Consider the following 20,450-nt stretch of genomic DNA (forward strand, 5'->3'; position numbering starts at 1 on the left):
AGCCTTCTGGGGTGGGGAGCAGTATGGGGCTCCCTAAAGGCTCAGGGAGTTTGGACTCAGTCAGAGTCTGTTCTTCCTATAAACATTCTAGAATTGAGAGCAATCTTCAATGCTCTTCTGGCCTGGCCCCAGCTAGCCTCACTACGGTTTATCAGGTTCTAGTCGGACAACATAACTTCAGTGGCTTACATCAATCATTAGGGAGGAACGAGGAGTTCCTTTGTGATGACAGAGGTAACCAAAATAATTCAGTGGACGGAGGCCCACTCTTGTTGTCTATCAGCGATCCATATCCCAGGAGTGGACAACTGGGAGGCGGATTTTCTGAGCAGGCAGACCTTTCATCCGGGGGAGTGGGAACTCCATCCGGAAGTGTTCTCCAATCTGATTCTCAAGTGGGGTCAGCCGGAATTGGATCTCATGGCATCCCGTCAGAATACCAAGCTACCGAGATACGGGTCGAGGTCCAGGGACCCCCAGGTGGAACTGATAGATGCTATGGCGGGTTCCTTGGACCTTCAGTCTAGCATACCTATTTCCTCTGTTTTCTCTTCTTCCTCTGGTAATTGCTTGAATCAAATGGGAGATTCTCAAAGCTCCGCCTGGCCTCACAGGATTTGGTATGCCGATCTGGTGGAGATGGCATCTCTGCCTCCTTGGAGAAAGGACCTTCTGATTCAGGGGCCCTTCCTTCACCCAAATCTAGTTTCTCTGAAGCTGACTGCTTGGAGATTGAACGTTTAATTTTATCCAAGCGGGATTTTCTGATTCGGTCATAGAGACCATGATTCAGGCTCGTAAGCATGTGACTAGAAGGATTTACCATAAAATTTGGCGTAAATACCTTTATTAGGGGCCTATCTATCAAGCTCCAGATAGAGCTTGAGGCCCCGTGTTTCTGGCGAGCCTGCACATGTTTACAGGACTTCTCCAGACTGGCTCCCATCTTGTGGAACTCCCTGCCTCGCTCCACAAGACTCTTCCCTTGTTTTGAAAGCACTCCCTAAAGACTTTTCTGTTCAGGGATGCATACAACCTACACTAACCTTTCCTAATAACAGTTACTCTCCTTCATTGCTATCCACCATGAACCCCCTTAGAATGTAAGCCTAAGAGCCCAACTGTTTGCAGATCACCTTTACAAGAGCTGACTACAACAGTGCGACTCTAGGCAGAGCCCTCTACCCATTTGATCCCTATAATTGCTACCTTGTATGCCGCCTATGTTTATAGCGCTGCAGAATCTGTTGGCGCTCTACAAATAACCGATAATAATAAAATATAAACGAGAAAGTGCAAAGCTTAAATGCAATAAAGTACCCAATCTGAAATGTATAGTAATATAAAATACAATGCACAACATGTAAGTGTAACAAAACTATCATATCATGCAGTGCTGGAGAGTTCTGACCTTTTTCTTTGGGAAATTCAGTGAGTTCAGCCTTTGTGAAGTCTGAACTACAATTTCTTTACAAGCTTCAGAATCTTTTGAATATCAGGGCTTAAAGGGACAGTAAACTCATACTTTTTCTTTCATGATTTAGATAGAGCATGCTATTTTAATTGTAAACATTTTTTTTTATTGTCAAAGAAGTCTCAACATTTGCCAAACAAAGCATTTGCAACAAATAGTTAGGTTACAACACATAATTGAGCAATACATATTAGCCGCCCACCACATAACAGACATGGAATGGTGGTACTGTATACAATATTATTGCTAAAAGACAATACATATTGGTCTTCTGGCTTTTTATGATAAGCATGAAAAGACCTCCCCAACAATCAATCGCGTTTATAATATAAAGGAGAAGAGACGTAGTGGTAAGAGGACCTCTGGAGAAGAGGAGGAAAGAAGAGAGAGAGAGAGAGGAGGAAAAGGGGTTTGAGCACCTGAGGGGTAGTTTTCCTAGAGAGTCTGGTATTTTATAATACTAGGGATCTCCTGGTTTGCATTCTGACTGAATCTTCCCATACTGTCCACTCCTCCCATATCTGCAGGAATTCCTGCCTTTTATCTAATAGATTAGATGCTATGCTTTCCATCTGGTGGTAGAATCTGATTTTATTTAATATGATATCATAGTGGGGTACAGTTGTTTTCCAATATTTCGCTATTACCGTTCTAGCAGCCGTACATATAATATTCACTAGTTTTAAGGAGTGTTTGTGTAATCCTGGAATAGGGGCATGTAAGAGAGCCTGCTCCATACTCAGTGTAATCTGCCTATTAAAAATCTTACTCAATAAGTCTGAAGTCGCCTCCCAAATTTTAGCACTTTCAGGACACTCCCACCACATATGGGTATATGTGCCCTCTGATGGGCAGCCTCGGTAGCACCTAGGTATACTTTCTAGTTCTGTTGCCGATTGAAGATGATGTAATCTACCCGGGTAATTGTACCATCTGTATGTTACCTTAATATAGTTCTCCTTTAAGTTTGCGCTAATGGAGCAGGCTAAACCTTTTTGGATTATGCTTGCCCATTCTGTTAAGTCCCAAGAAAGGTTAGCTTCTTTTTCCCATTTTTTAATGTAGTAAGGTTTCTCTGACCTTTGTTTAGTGAATAAAAACTGATATAGTCTAGATATAGTACCTCTAGTCCTAGTGGTTGAACTGCAGAGTTTCTCATATAATGTAGTGCCGCTTGAGACTCGCGATCTATTTGCTTCTTCTATCTTAGCTCTTAATTGGAAATAGTGAAACCAGGAATGTGGTGTAGAGGGTGGAAGAGAGTTATATTGTTGGAACGAGATCGTCTCAGAGTTACAGGATGTGTCAGCTATCCTATATAGGCCTTTGTTAGCCCAAATCGTGCTAACTTTATCTTTGTTGTTATGTTTGTGTAGAGGTAGGGATAATGGCGTGAGAGGTGAACCCCCGGGAATTAATTTATACTTATTTTGTGATCTATCCCAGATCTCTAACGTATGTGCAATTGAAATAAGTCTTTTCCATGAGTCTGGTCTGTCTTTTTTTGAGGTCCAGAAAATCTGATAAATCGGGTATAAATTTAACATGTCACTCTCTATCTGAACCCATGCTAAGTCGCTCTTAGAGTTGTGTAGGAGTGCTGTTTGGGCTAGTCTAGCGGCCTTAAAATAAATTTGTAAGTCAGGGACTCCCAATCCTCCTTCAGTTTTAGGCAACAATAAAGTCCTCCTATTTATTCTAGCTTTTTTGTTGGCCCATATAAACTCCAACATCTGTTTTTGGACTTTCTCAAGATCCTTTGAGGGGATAACTATAGGCAGAGATCTAAAGAGATATAATAATTTTGGGAGTATCACCATTTTACTAACTACCATCTTACCATAGAATGAAATTTTATATGTGCTCCATATCTTCATTTCTTTATGTAGGTATTTGTATAAAGGGGGGTAGTTGAGTTTGTATAAGTCCTCAAGGTTATAAGGGATTAAGACTCCTAAATATTTAATTGCATTGGGGGCCCATTTGAAATCGAAGTTTATCTCTAATAACTTTTTAGTGTGGGGAGGGAGGTGCACTTCTATGGCTTCACATTTGTCATTATTAATTTTGTACCCAGACAAATTGCCAAAGTTAGTTAGGAGGTCGTATAGGATTGGGAGGGATAGCAGGGGTTTACTTATTGTTAATATAATGTCATCTGCAAACAGCGAGAGTTTGTGTTCTGTTTTGCCTACCATAATTCCAGCTATATTGCTCTGGTTTCTGATGCTTGCTGCTAAGGGCTCAATGCACATGGCAAAGAGCAAGGGCGACAGGGGACAACCCTGTCTGGTGCCATTATGAATATGTATTCTTTTAGATTGGTATCCTGCTATCCTAAGATACGCCGTTGGGCTTGTGTATATGGCTTGAATTGCTTTAACAAAGGAGCCCGATATGCCGAACTGCGAAAGAGTCTCAAGCATATAGTCCCAATGGATCCTATCAAAGGCCTTCTCTGCATCTAAAGAGAGAAACAGAGAAGGCACTTTTTCGTTTGTTGCAAAACTGATAAGATCAATAACCTTCCGCACATTGTCAGGAGCCTCCCTCCCCATAATGAATCCCACTTGGTCATTTACTATTAGTTTGGGTATATGTGAGTTTAGTCTCGTGGCCATAATTTTAGTAAGGAGTTTGAGGTCTAAGTTTATGAGTGATATTGGTCTATAGTTTTTACAATGGAACTTGTCTTTCCCTGGTTTAGGGACCACGCAAATTCTAGCCGTTAATAAATCATTTGGGATTGTGCCTCCCTGCATTATATAGTTAAACATCTCCGCTAAGTGGGGGGCAAGATCCATTGAAAATTTTTTGTAGAAGCTACCTGAATATCCATCAGGCCCAGGAGCTTTGTTGCTTTTAAGTTGTTTGATAGCTATAAGAATTTCTTGGGTTGTAATGGGAGCATTCAACTGGTCTAAGGCTGTTGAGTCAAGGGTGGGTAAATGGCATTCTTTTAAAAACTCCCGTATTTTATTACTTCTAGATTCTGTATGGCACTTTGGTAATTGGTATAGAGACTGGTAAAAGTCCGCAAAGGAGTTGGCGATGCGCTGGGGATCGTTAGTTATGGAACCTGATTTAGTCTGTATCTGAGGAATGGAAGACGCTCTAGTAATATTTCTGATTTTTCTGGCGAGCATTCGGTCAGGTTTATTTGCATATATAAAATACTGAGCATCAACCATCCTCAGATTTGCTATTGCTTCTTCATCAAGTAATTTATTTAATTCTGCCTTTTTGGATGCAATTAATTTAATTAAGTTGGGGTTTCTATCCGCTATTACTTGTGTATTAAGCTTCTCGAGCTCTTGTTTTCTCTCTATAATTATTTGTTTTTTCTGCTTATTTAGGTTAGCTTTCTCATGAATTAATACTCCTCTAAGGAAGGCCTTGAATGCACCCCAAATATATAGAGGGTTCGGGGTTGAATTTTTGTTATCTGTCCAAAAGTGACTAATTTGTTGGGTGAGTTTTTGACATATAATTTCATTCCTTAATAATGAGGGGTCCAAGGACCAAGATCTGTCTCTAGAGGGGTCGAACAGGCCTTTAATTGACATTTCCACAATAGAGTGGTCAGACCAGCTAGTTTGCGCTATATTTGCATTGGTTATTAGTGGACATAGGATCTGACTGGCAAAAATATAATCAATTCTGGAAAAAGAATTGTGGGCTGCAGAATAGTATGTGTAGTTCCTAACCCCTAGATTACGGATTCTCCAAGTATCTAACAAGTTGTGATCTAGGATAAAATCACTTAATATTTTTTTTGAAGATAGTCCTGTGGTAGGGGATCTGTCCAATCTGTCATTTAGAGTGAGATTAAAGTCCCCCCCAATAATAATTTTGTGTTTTTTCCATGAGGTTAAGAGTTTACTGATTTTAGCTAGGAAATGACCCTGGTTATCATTCGGGGCATATATATTTCCCAATACTATTGAGTTCCCATGAATTTTCCCCCTGAGTATTATAAATCTACCCTCTGGATCTCTAATTACTTCTTCTTCCTGGAAGTTTAGGGATGCGTGCAGAATAATAGAGACTCCTCTTTTTTTCTGTTGACCAAATGAATGGTATTGTATCGGAAAGGCCTTGTCCCAGTATTTTGGGTTTTGTGTGGAAGTGAAGTGGGTTTCCTGTAATAGTATTATATGTGCCTGTTTGCTTTTGTATTCTGCAATAGCTTTTTTTCTTTTGACGTGTGAGTGGAGCCCTCGCACATTATGAGATAGTATGTTAATTGACATTGTGTAGTAGGGTTGTTAAGCTAATATGTGATCTAATAGTGACCTGAAAAGGCCAGAACAAATGCTGTTTGTGAGACATCTCAGTCCTACCTTGTAGTATCAGTGCGTTATACCACCACCTTTGTCTCGTAGATTTGATCCCCCAGATGCTCAAAGAAGGATAGAAAAGAACTGAAGAGAAGAGAAAAACATAAACTGTGAACAAAACATTGCGTATAAATATAAACATTAGTATCAGTGCGAGATACCTAGTTTCCCTATATATAGGAACATTGGCTACAAGGTGTATACATAATATCAGTAACAGCGACAGATAATTTAGTTCTATATGGAACAAGAACGACAAACCAGGATAATTTAGATAAAATCTATTAAAGTAAACAGGGGACAGTGTTTAGTCTATACTCGTCTTGGTTTTCAAACTAACTGCTCTATCAGTGGCTAATTGGATTAACTGATAACAAAAGAATGTGGCATGGATGTATTTTAGTGCGGCCAGGAGGGGCCGCCTATTACCAGTGATGAGAGTAATGTGCCACTTAACATTAAGCTGAGCTATTGTAAATAGACTAGTGTGAGTAAACTAAGCTAAATAGAACTATAACTCTAAGGAAGCTGCCTTTCTGTTAGGCAACTATTTGACCATGAGAACAGTAGTCATACAGTTTATATATAGAACCCGGACTTTCATAATTTAGATGTTTCTCATAAGTTCTGCAACTTGGTGTGGAACACACGACACTCACTAGTGTCCAGCTTACAGTCTCTAAGGAGCACCTGAGGCAGGAACTTTTATCGGTTAGCCACAGCCTGCGATTGATGGGTTGGTTCTGTATTTACAGTATCATCAGGTCTGTTGTGTGGGTTGGAGCTTCTAGGAACTTTGTTCCACATTTGTTGTATCTGTTTCCTTGGTGTCCTAGGTGGTAATGGCATGGGAGAGTCCACATCTCTAAGTTGTAATCGTCGGAGCAGGTCTGTTCCCTCCTCAACGGAGGTGCAGGAGTAGGTTGATTTATTAAACAGAAACACAAGTCTGAATGGGAAAGACCACCTGTATCTAATTTTTGCTTTTGTGAGAGCCATGGTGATTGGCTTTAGTTCCCTTCTCTTGCGCAGTGTGATGGGAGATAAGTCGGCAAAAAATTGAAGGTGGTGCCCCTCAAATTCAATATGTGGTTGAGTTCTGGTGACCTGAAGGAGTTGCTCTTTGGTAGTATAGTAGTGGAACTTGAGGATCACATCCCTAGGTGTGTTTGGGATATTAGGTTTATTCAAGGCTCTATGAATTCTGTCAGTTATAAACATATTCTCTTCTACTTCTGGTAGCAGATGTCGTAAGATTCTAAGTAGAACCTCGTTGAGCTTATCGTATGTTTCAGGTAGGTTTCTGATTCTGACATTAGACCTCCTAGATCTATTTTCCAGGTCTTCGAGCTGGGATTCTATTTGCTCTATTTTATCATGTTGAGTCTGTACAGAATTCTGTATGATTGGGAGTTCTTCAATGATTTCTGTAACTTTGTCCTCCAACTCAGAGGTTCTCTGGCCAATTTCTTTTATATCGTTTCTGATGTCTAGTATTGCAGCTTTTAATTCTATCTGAAATACCTCTTTAATTTGCTGTACTAGGGAGTTATTTGAGGGTTGCTGCGGCTCTTCAGAACTGGTGTCTAGTGTATGATCCGACATTTCCCCCTCTTGAGTAATACTTTTGGTTTGACTTGTAGACTTCTTTTTCGCTTGTGCCTTAGATAGACAATCTTTGACTGATTGTGTTTTTCCTTTCATTGTATGGATATAGGTGCTAGTAGTGTCTCCTGTCTGAGTACCGGGTGATTCTAGCATACCATTAAGACCGAAACTGGTGAGTCGTCTTATGTTGCTGTCAGTGAGTCGCTGTATTTTAAAGCATATTTAACACCTTGTGCACCAACATGTTTGACCTAAGTGAACATATTTCTAATTGGTACACCTACCCACCAGGCATTATTTCCTCTGGATTGTTTGATAATGGATAGGGCATACAGCTTGTGAAGGCCTGCTTGTATCTCAGAGCCTGTAGTTTACCATCTTGGATCTGAGACAGGAGCCTTAGTTATTTCCTCTAATGTGGAGTAAAGCAGCCAAATCCTCTATTTAGCGGTGCAGACACCTTTTAAATCGCTACTTCCAGACGCAGGTACATGTCCTGGAAGTGCGCAATACATACAGATAGTTATTATGTCTTTTACTGGGTGTAGTTGTTTCTGCTTCCCATACAAGATAAAATAAGTCTTTCTACCTCTCCCAGTAGGCTTATATTGTGACCTTCCCCAGTGTGCTAAAGCTTTAGTGACCCTTTACAAAGTGCGGCTCATGCTGTCTCCTCTTGGGGCCTAGGAGGGTGACTTGTATAAGGGCCCACTGGGGAAGGGGCTGTGAATCCTGTTTGCCTTTGCAGTCTATTTGTGTAGCTGAGTATTGCAGGGCTGTGGGTTACTACTAGTACTCGTAGATGTCAGCTGAGAACTTGCAGTGTGGATAAGGGCGTAAAGACACAATATGGCGTCTTTTCCCGCCAAGTGCTGTCCGCTACTGTGATGTAAGTTAGATGGCCCCCAAACCCTCTCCGGGCTCAATGATTGTAGGCTGTTATTTATTCTAATAAAGTCCCCAGCCTATCATATGTGTATCTGTGCCTTGGAGTGATAAGTTGTTACCTCCTTGCGGCGTTGGCACCCTTCGGCAACTTGCGTGGCTTTCTGTCCGACAGTGATGGCAGCCGCTTTCTGTGTTCGGCGATCCTGTTCACCTCTCCAGAGGAATATCAATTGCGGATGCCGCGTTATGTCTCGCCACCTTCTGTATCAATAATGTAGAGTTTGCGGCTCTGTTCAGCCGCCGGAGCGGAGCCCCGACCCTCCGGCAGCTGAAGTTGTAGGCAGTGTCAGCCGGGCTGTGAGTCCCTCCGGTTACGTTGGAAGAAAACGTTTTGCTGGACCAACAGATCAGGCTCTGGTCTTCCCATTATCTAATGAGATTGATTTCAGATAAAAGTTTTTCAATAATAGGGTATATTTTGTGCACAATATTTTGGCTGCACAGGAGCTCCCTAAGAACACGTCCAGCTTCAATGGCTGCTGGCCACGCCCCCATCAGAGCATGCTATTTTAAACAACTTTCTAATTTACTTCTATTATCTAATATGCTTCATTCTCTTGATATCCTTTGCTGAAAATCATATCTAGATAGGCACAGTAGCTGCTGATTGGCGGTTGCACATAGATGCCTTGTGTGATTAGCTCACCCATATGCATTGCTATATCTTCAACAAAGGATATCTGAAAAATGAAGCAAATTAAATAATAGAAGTACATTGGAAAATTGTTAAAAACATTTCTTACATGATACAGATAGGGAATACAATTTTAGAGTTTAATGTCCCTTTAAGTCTCATTGCTCCGGCCTTCTCTCTCAAGGTCCTTTATTCAAACAAGACCTCAACACATGTCTAATGAACACCTTATTTTGTCTCAGAGGATTTTCTGACACTGTGATTCAGGCCAGATAGCCTGGAAAATGTTCCTGGTATTAATCTAAGAATTACTGTTTAAGCTCTCTTAAAATTCCTTGAACTATTTTTGCAAGATGGTCTGGATAAGGGTTTATCAGCCAGTTCCCTTAAAGGCCAACTTTCTGCACTTTCACTATTGTATCACAAGAAGATTTCAAGACTTTCTGACATTCAAGCTTTGGTCAGGATAAGACCAATTATAAGGCTTGCTTCCCCTTAACTTGGTTATAAGGCTTTTTCAGATTTAGCCATTCCGGGGATGACTGGAATATACAGCCCAGTTGCTCAGGTACAGTAACTCAAAAATATATTATATATTGTATTAGACAAAAAAAAGCATAAGAAATAATAAAGTAAGACTGTTTACTTTCATGGGATTACAGATTATGTTACTGCTACTCTGCATTGGTAACAGATGCTTGGTTTTCGTGTGTACCCTACTGCGTCACTCATACAGTGCAGCCTAAGCCTAAAGGAACTTAGGACTTTTGGGGTGATATGGGCGGCAAACAACTTCAGAGGTGCATAGAAAATGGGAATATGTATATTCCACTACGTACAAATCATACACACCTATATATATATATATATATATATGTGTATATATATATATATATATATATATATATGTATGTATTTTTCGTAGAGAGGGTAATAGCAATCCTGCTTCCTTTTGGCTTTAAACAGCCCTGGGTGCACTTCAAGCAGAAGCACCAAGTATAGTCGGTAGAAAAGAAGTCATTCACAGGGTCTTGCTTAGAATAAATAAGTAATTACTTATTTATTCTAAGCAAGACCCTGTAAGTGACTTATTTTCTACTGACTATATATGTATGTATATATGCATTGTTAAAAGCTAAAATGTGATTTAATTGTGCTCACTATAAATGTGCCTTAATGCCCTTATATGCCGATTTACTTTGTACTCCAGGACCTGCATCCTTTGATCCACCATTAATGGAGGCCTAGGGGATAGTCCACACTTTGCTCCCAAGCTCAGTCCACCTCTGCAGCCAATTGAACCTATGCAATGTCTGGACATTCAATCGTTGTCTTGAAAGGTTCTCTTTCTCTTGGCTATTTTCCTCATCCAGAAAGGGTGTCTGTTCTTAAAAACTACTTTAGCCTGGTGTAAAATCAAGTAAGCAGAATTACAAGAGAGTGCATAAACTTAAAACTACTCTTTCCTTCCTATGGTTGTCTCTTCTGAAAAACATCAATCAGGAAATTGTAGTCCCTTCTCTCTGGTGCCAAATGCTAAAGAAAGATTTCATAATTGGATGTAGTCACATCCTAGCAATTTTGTCTTGATTCCACTAAAGAATTGATCAATTCATTGTTTATTGATTATTCAGGTCCCCGCAAGGACAGAAAGTGAATGCAATTACCTTGGCAGCTTGGCTTAAAGCTTTAATTCGCAAGGCATATGTAGTAGCAGGAAAGTTTCCCCTAAAGCAAATTACCAGCAGTTGCCACCTCTTGGGCTTTTGGAAATTATACTTCTTTTGAACAGATTTGTAAGGCAACTACTTGGTCTTTACATACTTTTACCATCATGAAATATTTAAATTTATCAGGTAAGCATAAAGCTGTGGGGGTTGTTCACTTTTTTTGGGAGATGATGATGTCTACTTCTTTTTTAAATGCCTTTTAAGTATATTCTCCTAAAAGTAGCCAAAACACGAACATCCATTCCCCTCCTGCCGGGGTGGGTGATGTGCCTGACTGGTGATGACCAATACATGTGTGGTAGGAGGAGTTATGCTGTAACCTTGGTATCTGTATGATTTAAATTGCACAGGTTTCAGGTCCCAGAGTTAGAAGGAGCACATACGCCAGTGAAGGCCATACATACATGTGGTATATGGATATTTTATTTAAAATAGTAAGTATTATCTGTGCACAATTATTTGCATATGATAACAAAAGCAAAGATGTCCTCTATAGTTTAGCTACTTAGTGTTAGGGAACCTGCTAAATACCAGGGCTCAATTGTTCAGATACTCATTTCATTTGAATATACGCTTGGATTCAGTGTTGGGCAGGACTGCTCTTCCCTGCTAAAACTTTTTCATGGGTTGTTTCTGCTGCTCTTTCAGAAACGAACAAAAAAACATGTAATTCTGGAGTTACTATTTTTCTGTTTGCTAATTACATCTAGTAATCATTGTTTGTGCATTTTTTTAACACTTTACTTAAAGGGAAATGAAACCAACATCTCTTCTTTCATGATTCAGACAGATCATACAATTTTAAACAACTTTCCAATTTACTTCTATTATCTCATTTCCTTCATTCTCTTGGTATCCTTTGTTGAAAAGTATATCTAAATATGCTTATTAGCTGCTGATTGCTGGCTGCACATAGATGTCTTATGTGATTGTCCCACCCATGTGCATTGCTATTTCTTCACCAAAGGATATCTAAAGAGTGAAGCAAATTAGATAATATAAGTAAATTGGAAAGTTGTTAAAAATTGTATTATCTATCTGAATCATGAAATAAAAAATTGGGGTTTCATGTCCCTTTAATGTTGTAACTACTTCCCAGAGTACATAAAATTAAATTTTCAGTACTTTTGTAACACTGTTGTTTTCTCTGTAGGTGGTGAACACAAGAACCATTAGTCAACCCCAAAAGCTGAGGAGTATTGCTCAAAAAATCTTAATGCAGATTAATTGCAAATTAGGAGGAGAACTGTGGGGAGTAGATATCCCACTGGTAAGTGATGTATACCGCTGAGTAATTAGATTATGTGAGTGATAAAGTATTATCCAACTATTTAATGTATTGTGAACTGAGTATTTGTTGAATTGGACAAAGTAAGAGAGAACACTGTCATTTGGTAAGAATAATTATTAGAATGAATAAATGAATATTCGAAAAATTAGCATAATGTGGGGTATTGTATCATTATGTTAACATTGTTTTAAGATTAAATTAAATGTTTTAAAGGCAACATGTAGATAATCATCAATATATTTAAATACATACTAAGTTGTCAACAAAATACTTCTAATTGTTGTCGTAGAATGAATAATCAAGTACTGTAGATACATTTCATGTTATAGACACACAAATAATTCAACATCTCTGTTGTTGTCTAAAAATGTTTCTATCTTTTTCTATCTAGCATTTTGTATATCTAGATCCACCCTTATAGAAGTTTCATATTTCTGTTTTCTTCTAACAAGTTTCTGTTTTAAATATTATATTTATAAATGTTATATATATATATATATGTATATACATAACATTTTGTTGGGATATAATTTGAAAACTTGCATTAGGTTTTAAAACTGTTTTTCTTTCAAATAATGGTGAGGATCCATGAGTCGTCACATATGAGATGTTTTCTTGACCACCAAACGAATGCAAAACACCTCTACATTGCAGAGCTTTACTCCACCCCATCTCCCAGCATTCCTTTAGTTATGTTTTGCCTCAAGCATTGAGTAGGTGAAACTCTGAAGTGTCTTGTCTTCATTTTGATTGATACGGGTTATCTAAAGATCTTAGATCCATTCTTCCCTTCAAAAGTGTCTCCTGGACACATTGGTCATTAAAGAGGCAAGCCATTTTCTCCTGGTGATGGATATGTCTTGGGACTGTATTTGCATTTTCTCAGATGGGCCTTCCACTGAATATAGTCTGTGGATGCCATGATACAAGGAGAAAGGTGCTTCAGTTCAACTTCCATAGCCAACTGGCTATTACCTGAACGTCTACAAATAGCATCAATATGACCTGAGGATATCATACACAAAATTTAGGCATGTTAACAAGTTTTAAGGTACCCTAAGAACAAAAGTGTACTATTAGTTTCAACAACCATCGGCTACTTATTCACATTGAGCGATATTTGACAGATTGGATACTTTTGGGAATACATGTAGCCATCTAACAAGTGAAACAAGTAATTAATGTATATGCTTTTAATAACTACCTATATACATGGTCTCTATGCAGATCAATTATTCTTATATTCAGCCATCTGCAGTATAAATAATAAGGTTTTGTCTTTTCGAAATAGATAAAATGATTTTTCCACCATGATCATAATAATTAGGACATCATTATTTAGATAATAGTGGGTATAACTACGTTTTAATTTTTATTATTTTCCATTGTTTTCAAATAAAAGTTATCATTTAACCAGCAATTCTTAGTGCCAAAAATGGATCATTGAGGTGAATGTACCTCTAATTTGTTCTTTGTCCTGTATTCTCTCATGTGAGGACATTTGGGGGAGTGCTTTTTAAGTGTATAATTTTTTTAGTGTCTTAACTAAAGTTTAGGATATTAATACATATATATATATATGTATATAAATAATATTTATATATATATTACCAAAAAAACAGAAATAGAACATATGCTATGTGAAGAACATTGGAATGTGAAATATTAATATTTCTTTCATAAGGTAAAGGAAAGTGCATAGGTGTCCATAACATGTGGGATATATTTCCTGCCACTAGGAGGAGGTCAAGAATCCTCACAAGAGCTTTAATCCCTCCCATTTCCTCCCGCCCCCTCCAACCAGTTTGTTCTTGGCCCCCAAGAAGAGAGGTTGAGACAGGTGCACTGCAAGCAAGATTTTATTATTTTCTATCTAATTATTTATTGGGAGCTCAGACCTGATTTGAGACCCAGTACCCCTCTTCCATCTTCACCCAGCATAATTTTGAGTGACACAGGAATAAAGGAATGCCTCAATTATTGAATGTCAGTACTCTCATCTGTAAATCTCTCAGCCATAATTACCGTTAGGCGTTGTGGGGACCCCGTCTCTTAGCCTCCACCTGAGTGGTTGCTGGTATATCCACAAGTAGCCTCTGCAGTATATTTACTTGCACTGGATGGGCTCTCTACTTTATCCACATTCTTTGAAGGAGAAAGGCCACAGTAAGCTGGTACAAAAAACAGTGTAGTGCTGCAGTCCTGGTAACTGACTCTTATAGGTACTACATATTTGAGCGAAAAGTGCCCTTTTTGTACTTCCAGGAGCTGCCTATACACGTCTTATATGAGACTTTGTGACTCTTTGGCCCATTTATTTGCTTTTTGGGCTTTATATCTTGTCTTTGGGACATTATATTGGCTGAAGAATTTCTTCCTTTTTTATGCTATTCTGTTTATTTGTGTGTAAGGGTTTAAGATTTTTGTCCCTGTGTTCATAGCGCTACCTTGTGCTCCAGAAGCATTTAATATTTGGGGTTCTCAGCCTTTTACACACAGCACTTTACCAACGTGTTTAACACCAACAATTATGGAATTCAGAGCTAAAATCCCTCTTTTTTCATTGCCTTATTACCCCTTAGCAGCCCTCAGTATGTTTTAGTCATGGGTTCACAATATTTTCTCACAGAACAAAAAATCTGCACTGTCTCTTTAATAAAACTGCTATTTGCCTTATGCAGTTAGTGGTTCAGCTCATGATGGGTCAGGTTATGGTTGGGGACCAAAGGGGGGGGTTTATTCAATAAAATGTTTATTGTATTTTTAGTGTCTTTCTTTCTCATAGGCCTTAGCCTGCACATTGTTCTGGACTTAGGCTCCCCTTCGGTCTGGCCACCGCCCATCACATCTTTACAAAGGTTTTAGGAGCTCTGTTAGCAGTGATCAGAACTCAAATAATCTGTTTCTCCTTAATTGGATGATATGTTGGTCCAAGCTCCGTCTCTTTCTCTGGCTACTGCTCATACCTACAGAATGGTGTCTTTCCTTCAGGAACATGGATGAGAAATGAATGTCCCCAAAAGTTCATCACCAGCCACATGGGTGGTCTTTCTTTGTGTGATAATAGACTTGGTTCAAATGTGCTTATTTCTTAAGAAACTTTACAGACCATACTTCAGACTGCCTGTCTTTCCTTACAGCACAATCTATGGAAGTAATGGGTCTTATGGTAGCAGCTTGGGCCATTCGCCCTTAACTACTGAATCTCTTGTGTATAATATACTCTGCCCCACCCCCACCTTCTCTCACTTTAAACTTATGGTAGCAGCGTCAGACTCAGTACCTTTTGCCTGATTTCATCTTCGTCCTCTCCAATTGTCCATGCTTCAACAGTGGTTAAAGGAAAGTTTCCATCTGGAACAGCAGATAGAACTCAGTTCTTCAGTCAAACAATCTCTCTCATGGTGAAGGAAAGTCCCTATTTGATCTTTTGAGCTTCTTTTCTTCGGCCTATCTGGACCATAGTCTGATGGGTTGGGGCACTGTTTGAGAGTCTTGAAAGACACAGGGAGTATTGCCCCCTCTTGATGCAAGGCAACATCCTAGAACTTTGTGCGATTTGTGGGGCCCTTTAATTTAGCCCTTTAAAATGAATTTGATTCCAGTCAGATAATGTCACTGTCGTGGCGTACATCAATCATTGGGGAGGGACTCAAAGTCCCTTAGCTATGCAAGAGGTATCTCATATTCTGTCTTGGGCAGAGGAAAACCACTGCACCCTATCGGCCATTCACATTCCAAGAGTGAACAATTGGGAAGCAGATTAACCAAGTCGAATGGTCTCTTCATCAGGATGTGTTCAATCAATTAGTCTTGAGGTGGGGTCTTCTAGAAGTAGATCTCATGGCGTCCAAATTGAACTACAAACTACTGGTTTATTGCAGCAGGTCAAGGGCTCACATGATAGATGTACTAGTATGCCCTTGGAACTTTTGTCTGGACTATCTTTTTCCACCGTTTGTTGTTATTCCAAGAGTCATTGCAAGAATCAAACTTGAATTGGCTTTTGTAATTCTCCTAGCTCCGGCGTGGCGACCGCAGCACTTGGTATGCAGACCTAATACAGATGTCATCTCTTCCTTCATGTATCATCCAGATGTTAAATCTCTGAATTTGATGGCGTGGAGGTTGAACACCTAGTTCTCAAATACAGAGGTTTCTCAGATTCTGTTATCTCTACTTTACTGCAAACCAGAAAGCCTGTCACCCAGAAAATGTATCATAAAATTTGGAAAGTTTACTTACTTTGGTGTTCTTCTAGAGGTTTCTCTTGGAAATCTTTTAGAATCTAAAGAATTCTTCTGTTCCTTCAAGATGGATTAGATAAAGGATTATAGTTCTTTAAAGGGTCAGATTTTGGCATTATCGGTTTTGTTTCACAATAAACTGTCCAAATTACCTGATGTTCAAACTTTTCCAAGCCTTGGTGAGAATTCACCCTGTTATTAGACCCATTCCCCCCCCCCCCCTTGGAATTTGAATCTGGTTGTTTCTGTAATGCAATGCCCCCCTTTGAACCTATGCACTCCTTGGAACTAAAGTTATTGCCATGGATTGTTCTCTTCTAGCCATTTCATCTGCTATAAGAGTTTCTGAATTATCTGCCCTGTCTTCTGATCACCCCTTCTTGATTTTTCATTAAGATAAAGCAGTCCCCTGGACTCAATATGATTTTCTACCAAAGTTAGTGTCTTCAGAAAATATTAATCAGGAAATTGTTGTTCCTTCTTTGTGTCCAAATCCTTCTAACACTAAGGAACACCTACTTCACAATTTGGATGTAGTCGGAGCCCAGTGTTAATTTTGACGATTTTGTCTTAGTTTTAGTCTTTTGACCAAAATGCCATTTTAGTTTTAGTCGTATTTTAGTCATCTGAATAGTTTTAGTCGACTAAATCTCCAGTAGATTTAAGGCTACTAATATCCAAGGGGTTTAGATAAAGTGTAATGCATTATTTAAGCATTTCTCTATAATTTCCAAACTCATTATTTACTCCAGGAGTAAACATAACACCTATTATTATTTATGGTATTAAGGTTTAAACATGCAATGCAGACACAGATTTAGCCGTTGTAAAATATATCGTCTTTATTAAACTTAAAATTAAATAAAACCAAGTTTCATAAAGTGCAACTTTAAAATATAAAAAAACAAACTGTAAACTGTATTGGCTGTTACGCCATTGCACATATTACCCAATATAAAAACTTTGACAGTTTTCTGTTAATAATTAAAACAAGTATCAAGTAACTCAACACAAAAAAAAGTTTCTGTAGCTAGCACAGGCACAGCATAACTTATATACATATGCTTATTTCTATAGGAAGAATCAATTGATTGTTCACAGATTCGAAATTTTACACTGCTCTAGAACTCATTATATATTTCTGGAGCAAAGGTTTATTAATCTGTTTTTCTTCTGTTATGTGTGATCAGTCCACGGGTCATCATTACTTCTGGGATATAACTCCTCCCCAACAGGAAATGCAAGAGGATTCACCCAGCAGAGCTGCATATAGCTCCTCCCCTCTACGTCACTCCCAGTCATTCTCTTGCACCCAACGACTAGATAGGATGTGTGAGAGGACTATGGTGATTATACTTAGTTTTTATAACTTCAATCAAAAGTTTGTTATTTTACAATAGCACCGGAGCGTGTTATTGCCTCTCTGGCAGAGTTTGAAGAAGAATCTACCAGAGTTTTTACTATGATTTTAACCGGAGTCGTTAAGATCATATTGCTGTTTCTCGGCCATCTGAGGGAGGTAAAAGCTTCAGATCAGGGGACAGCGGGCAGATGAATCTGCATTAAGGTATGTAGCAGTTTTTATTTTCTGAATGGAATTGATGAGAAAATCCTGCCATACCGTTATAATGACATGTATGTATACTCTACACTTCAGTATTCTGGGGATGGTATTTCACTGGAATTACTCTGTTAAAAGTACATTAAACCTTTTAATAGGTATTTATTATGTTAAACGTTTTTGCTGGAATGTAGAATCGTTTGCATTTTCTGAGGTACTGAGTGAATAAATGTTTGGGCATTATTTTTCCACTTGGCAGTTGCTTGTTTTAATTGTGACAGTTTCGTTTCTCTCTCACTGCTGTGTGGGAGGGGGAGGGGCCGTTTTTGGCGCTCTTTGCTACGCATCAAAAAATTCCAGTCAGTTACTCTTGTATTTCCTGCATGATCCGGTTCATCTCTAACAGAACTCAGGGGTCTTCAAACTTCTTTGGAGGGAGGTAGATTCTCTCAGCAGAGCTGTGAGACTTATACATTGACTGTGATTAAAAACGTTGCTCTGTAATTTTTATGTTTCAAATTTAATTATTGTTACTTTACTAATGGGAACAAACCTTTGACTAAAAGTTGTGTTGTTTTTAAAGATTGATGCTATAACTGTTTTTTTCAGTTCATTATTTCAACTGTCATTTAATCGTTTAGTGCTTCTTTGAGGCACAGTACGTTTTTGTTAAATAAGATTGTAACCAAGTTGCAAGTTTATTACTAGTGTGTTAAACATGTCTGATTCAGAGGAAGATACCTGTGTCATTTGTTCCAATGCCAAGGTGGAGCCCAATAGAAATTTATGTACTAACTGTATTGATGCTACTTTAAATAAAAGCCAATCTGTACAAATTGAACAAATTTCACCAAACAGCGAGGGGAGAGTTATGCCGACTAACTCGCCTCACGTGTCAGTACCTGCATCTCCCGCCCGGGAGGTGCGTGATATTGTGGCGCCTAGTACATCTGGGCGGCCATTACAGATAACATTACAAGATATGGCTACTGTTATGACTGAAGTTTTGGCTAAATTACCAGAACTAAGAGGCAAGCGTGATCACTCTGGGGTGAGAACAGAGTGTGCTGATAATACTAGGGCCATGTCTGATACTGCGTCACAGCTTGCAGAGCATGAGGACGGAGAGCTTCATTCTGTGGGTGACGGTTCTGATCCAAACAGATTGGATTCAGATATTTCAAATTTTAAATTTAAATTGGAGAACCTCCGTGTATTACTAGGGGAGGTTTTAGCGGCTCTTAATGATTGTAACACTGTTGCAATACCAGAGAAATTGTGTAGGTTGGATAAATACTTTGCGGTACCGGCGAGTACTGACGTGTTTCCTATACCTAAGAGACTAACTGAAATTGTTACTAAGGAGTGGGATAGACCCGGTGTGCCGTTCTCACCCCGTCCAATATTTAGAAAGATGTTTCCAATAGACGCCACCACACGGGACTTATGGCAAACGGTCCCTAAGGTGGAGGGAGCAGTTTCTACTTTAGCTAAGCGTACCACTATCCCGGTGGAGGATAGCTGTGCTTTTTCAGATCCAATGGATAAAAAATTAGAGGGTTACCTTAAGAAAATGTTTGTTCAACAAGGTTTTATATTGCAACCCCTTGCATGCATCGCGCCGATTACGGCTGCGGCAGCATTTTGGATGGAGTCTCTGGAAGAGAACCTTAGTTCAGCTACGCTGGATGACATTACGGACAGACTTAGAGTCCTTAAACTAGCTAATTCTTTCATTTCGGAGGCCGTAGTACATTTAACCAAACTTACGGCTAAGAACTCAGGATTCGCCATTCAGGCACGTAGGGCGCTGTGGCTAAAATCCTGGTCAGCTGATGTAACTTCTAAGTCCAAATTACTTAATATACCTTTCAAGGGGCAAACTTTATTTGGGCCCGGTTTGAAAGAAATTATCGCTGACATTACAGGAGGTAAGGGCCACGCCCTGCCTCAAGACAAAGCCAAAGCTAAGGCTAGACAGTCTAATTTTCGTCCCTTTCGGAATTTCAAAGCAGGAGCAGCACCAACTTCTACTGCACCAAAACAGGAAGGAGCTGTTGCTCGTTACAGACAAGGCTGGAAACCTAACCAGTCCTGGAACAAGGGCAAGCAGGCCAGGAAACCTGCTGCTGCCCCAAAGACAGCATGAACCGAGGGCCCCCGATCCGGGACCGGATCTAGTGGGGGGCAGACTCTCTCTCTTCGCCCAGGCTTGGGCAAAAGATGTTCAGGATCCCTGGGCGCTAGAGATCATATCTCAGGGATACCTTCTAGACTTCAAATTCTCTCCCCCAAGAGGGAGATTTCATCTGTCAAGGTTGTCAACAAACCAGATAAAGAAAGAAGCGTTTCTACGCTGTGTACAAGATCTGTTATTAATGGGAGTGATCCATCCGGTTCCGCGGTCGGAACAAGGACAAGGGTTTTACTCAAACCTGTTTGTGGTTCCCAAAAAAGAGGGAACTTTCAGGCCAATCTTGGATTTAAAGATCCTAAACAAATTCCTAAGAGTTCCATCGTTCAAAATGGAAACTATTCGGACAATCTTACCCATGATCCAAAAGGGTCAGTACATGACCACAGTGGATTTAAAGGATGCTTACCTTCACATACCGAT

At 39.4% G+C, this 20,450-nt stretch overlaps 1 protein-coding gene across 1 annotated transcript in view; it reads left to right on the top strand.

Moving 5' to 3' along the window:
* Positions 1-20,450, top strand: part of PIWIL2 (piwi like RNA-mediated gene silencing 2) — a 1,312,150-nt gene that overhangs the window by 1,039,743 nt on the left and 251,957 nt on the right. The window contains exon 13 of the mRNA XM_053719412.1: positions 11,888-12,004. Within this exon, the coding sequence (XP_053575387.1) occupies positions 11,888-12,004 (117 nt within the window). The remainder of the gene's footprint in view (positions 1-11,887; positions 12,005-20,450) is intronic.

Source organism: Bombina bombina, chromosome 6, assembly GCF_027579735.1.
Source record: "Bombina bombina isolate aBomBom1 chromosome 6, aBomBom1.pri, whole genome shotgun sequence".
Lineage (NCBI taxonomy): Eukaryota > Metazoa > Chordata > Amphibia > Anura > Bombinatoridae > Bombina > Bombina bombina.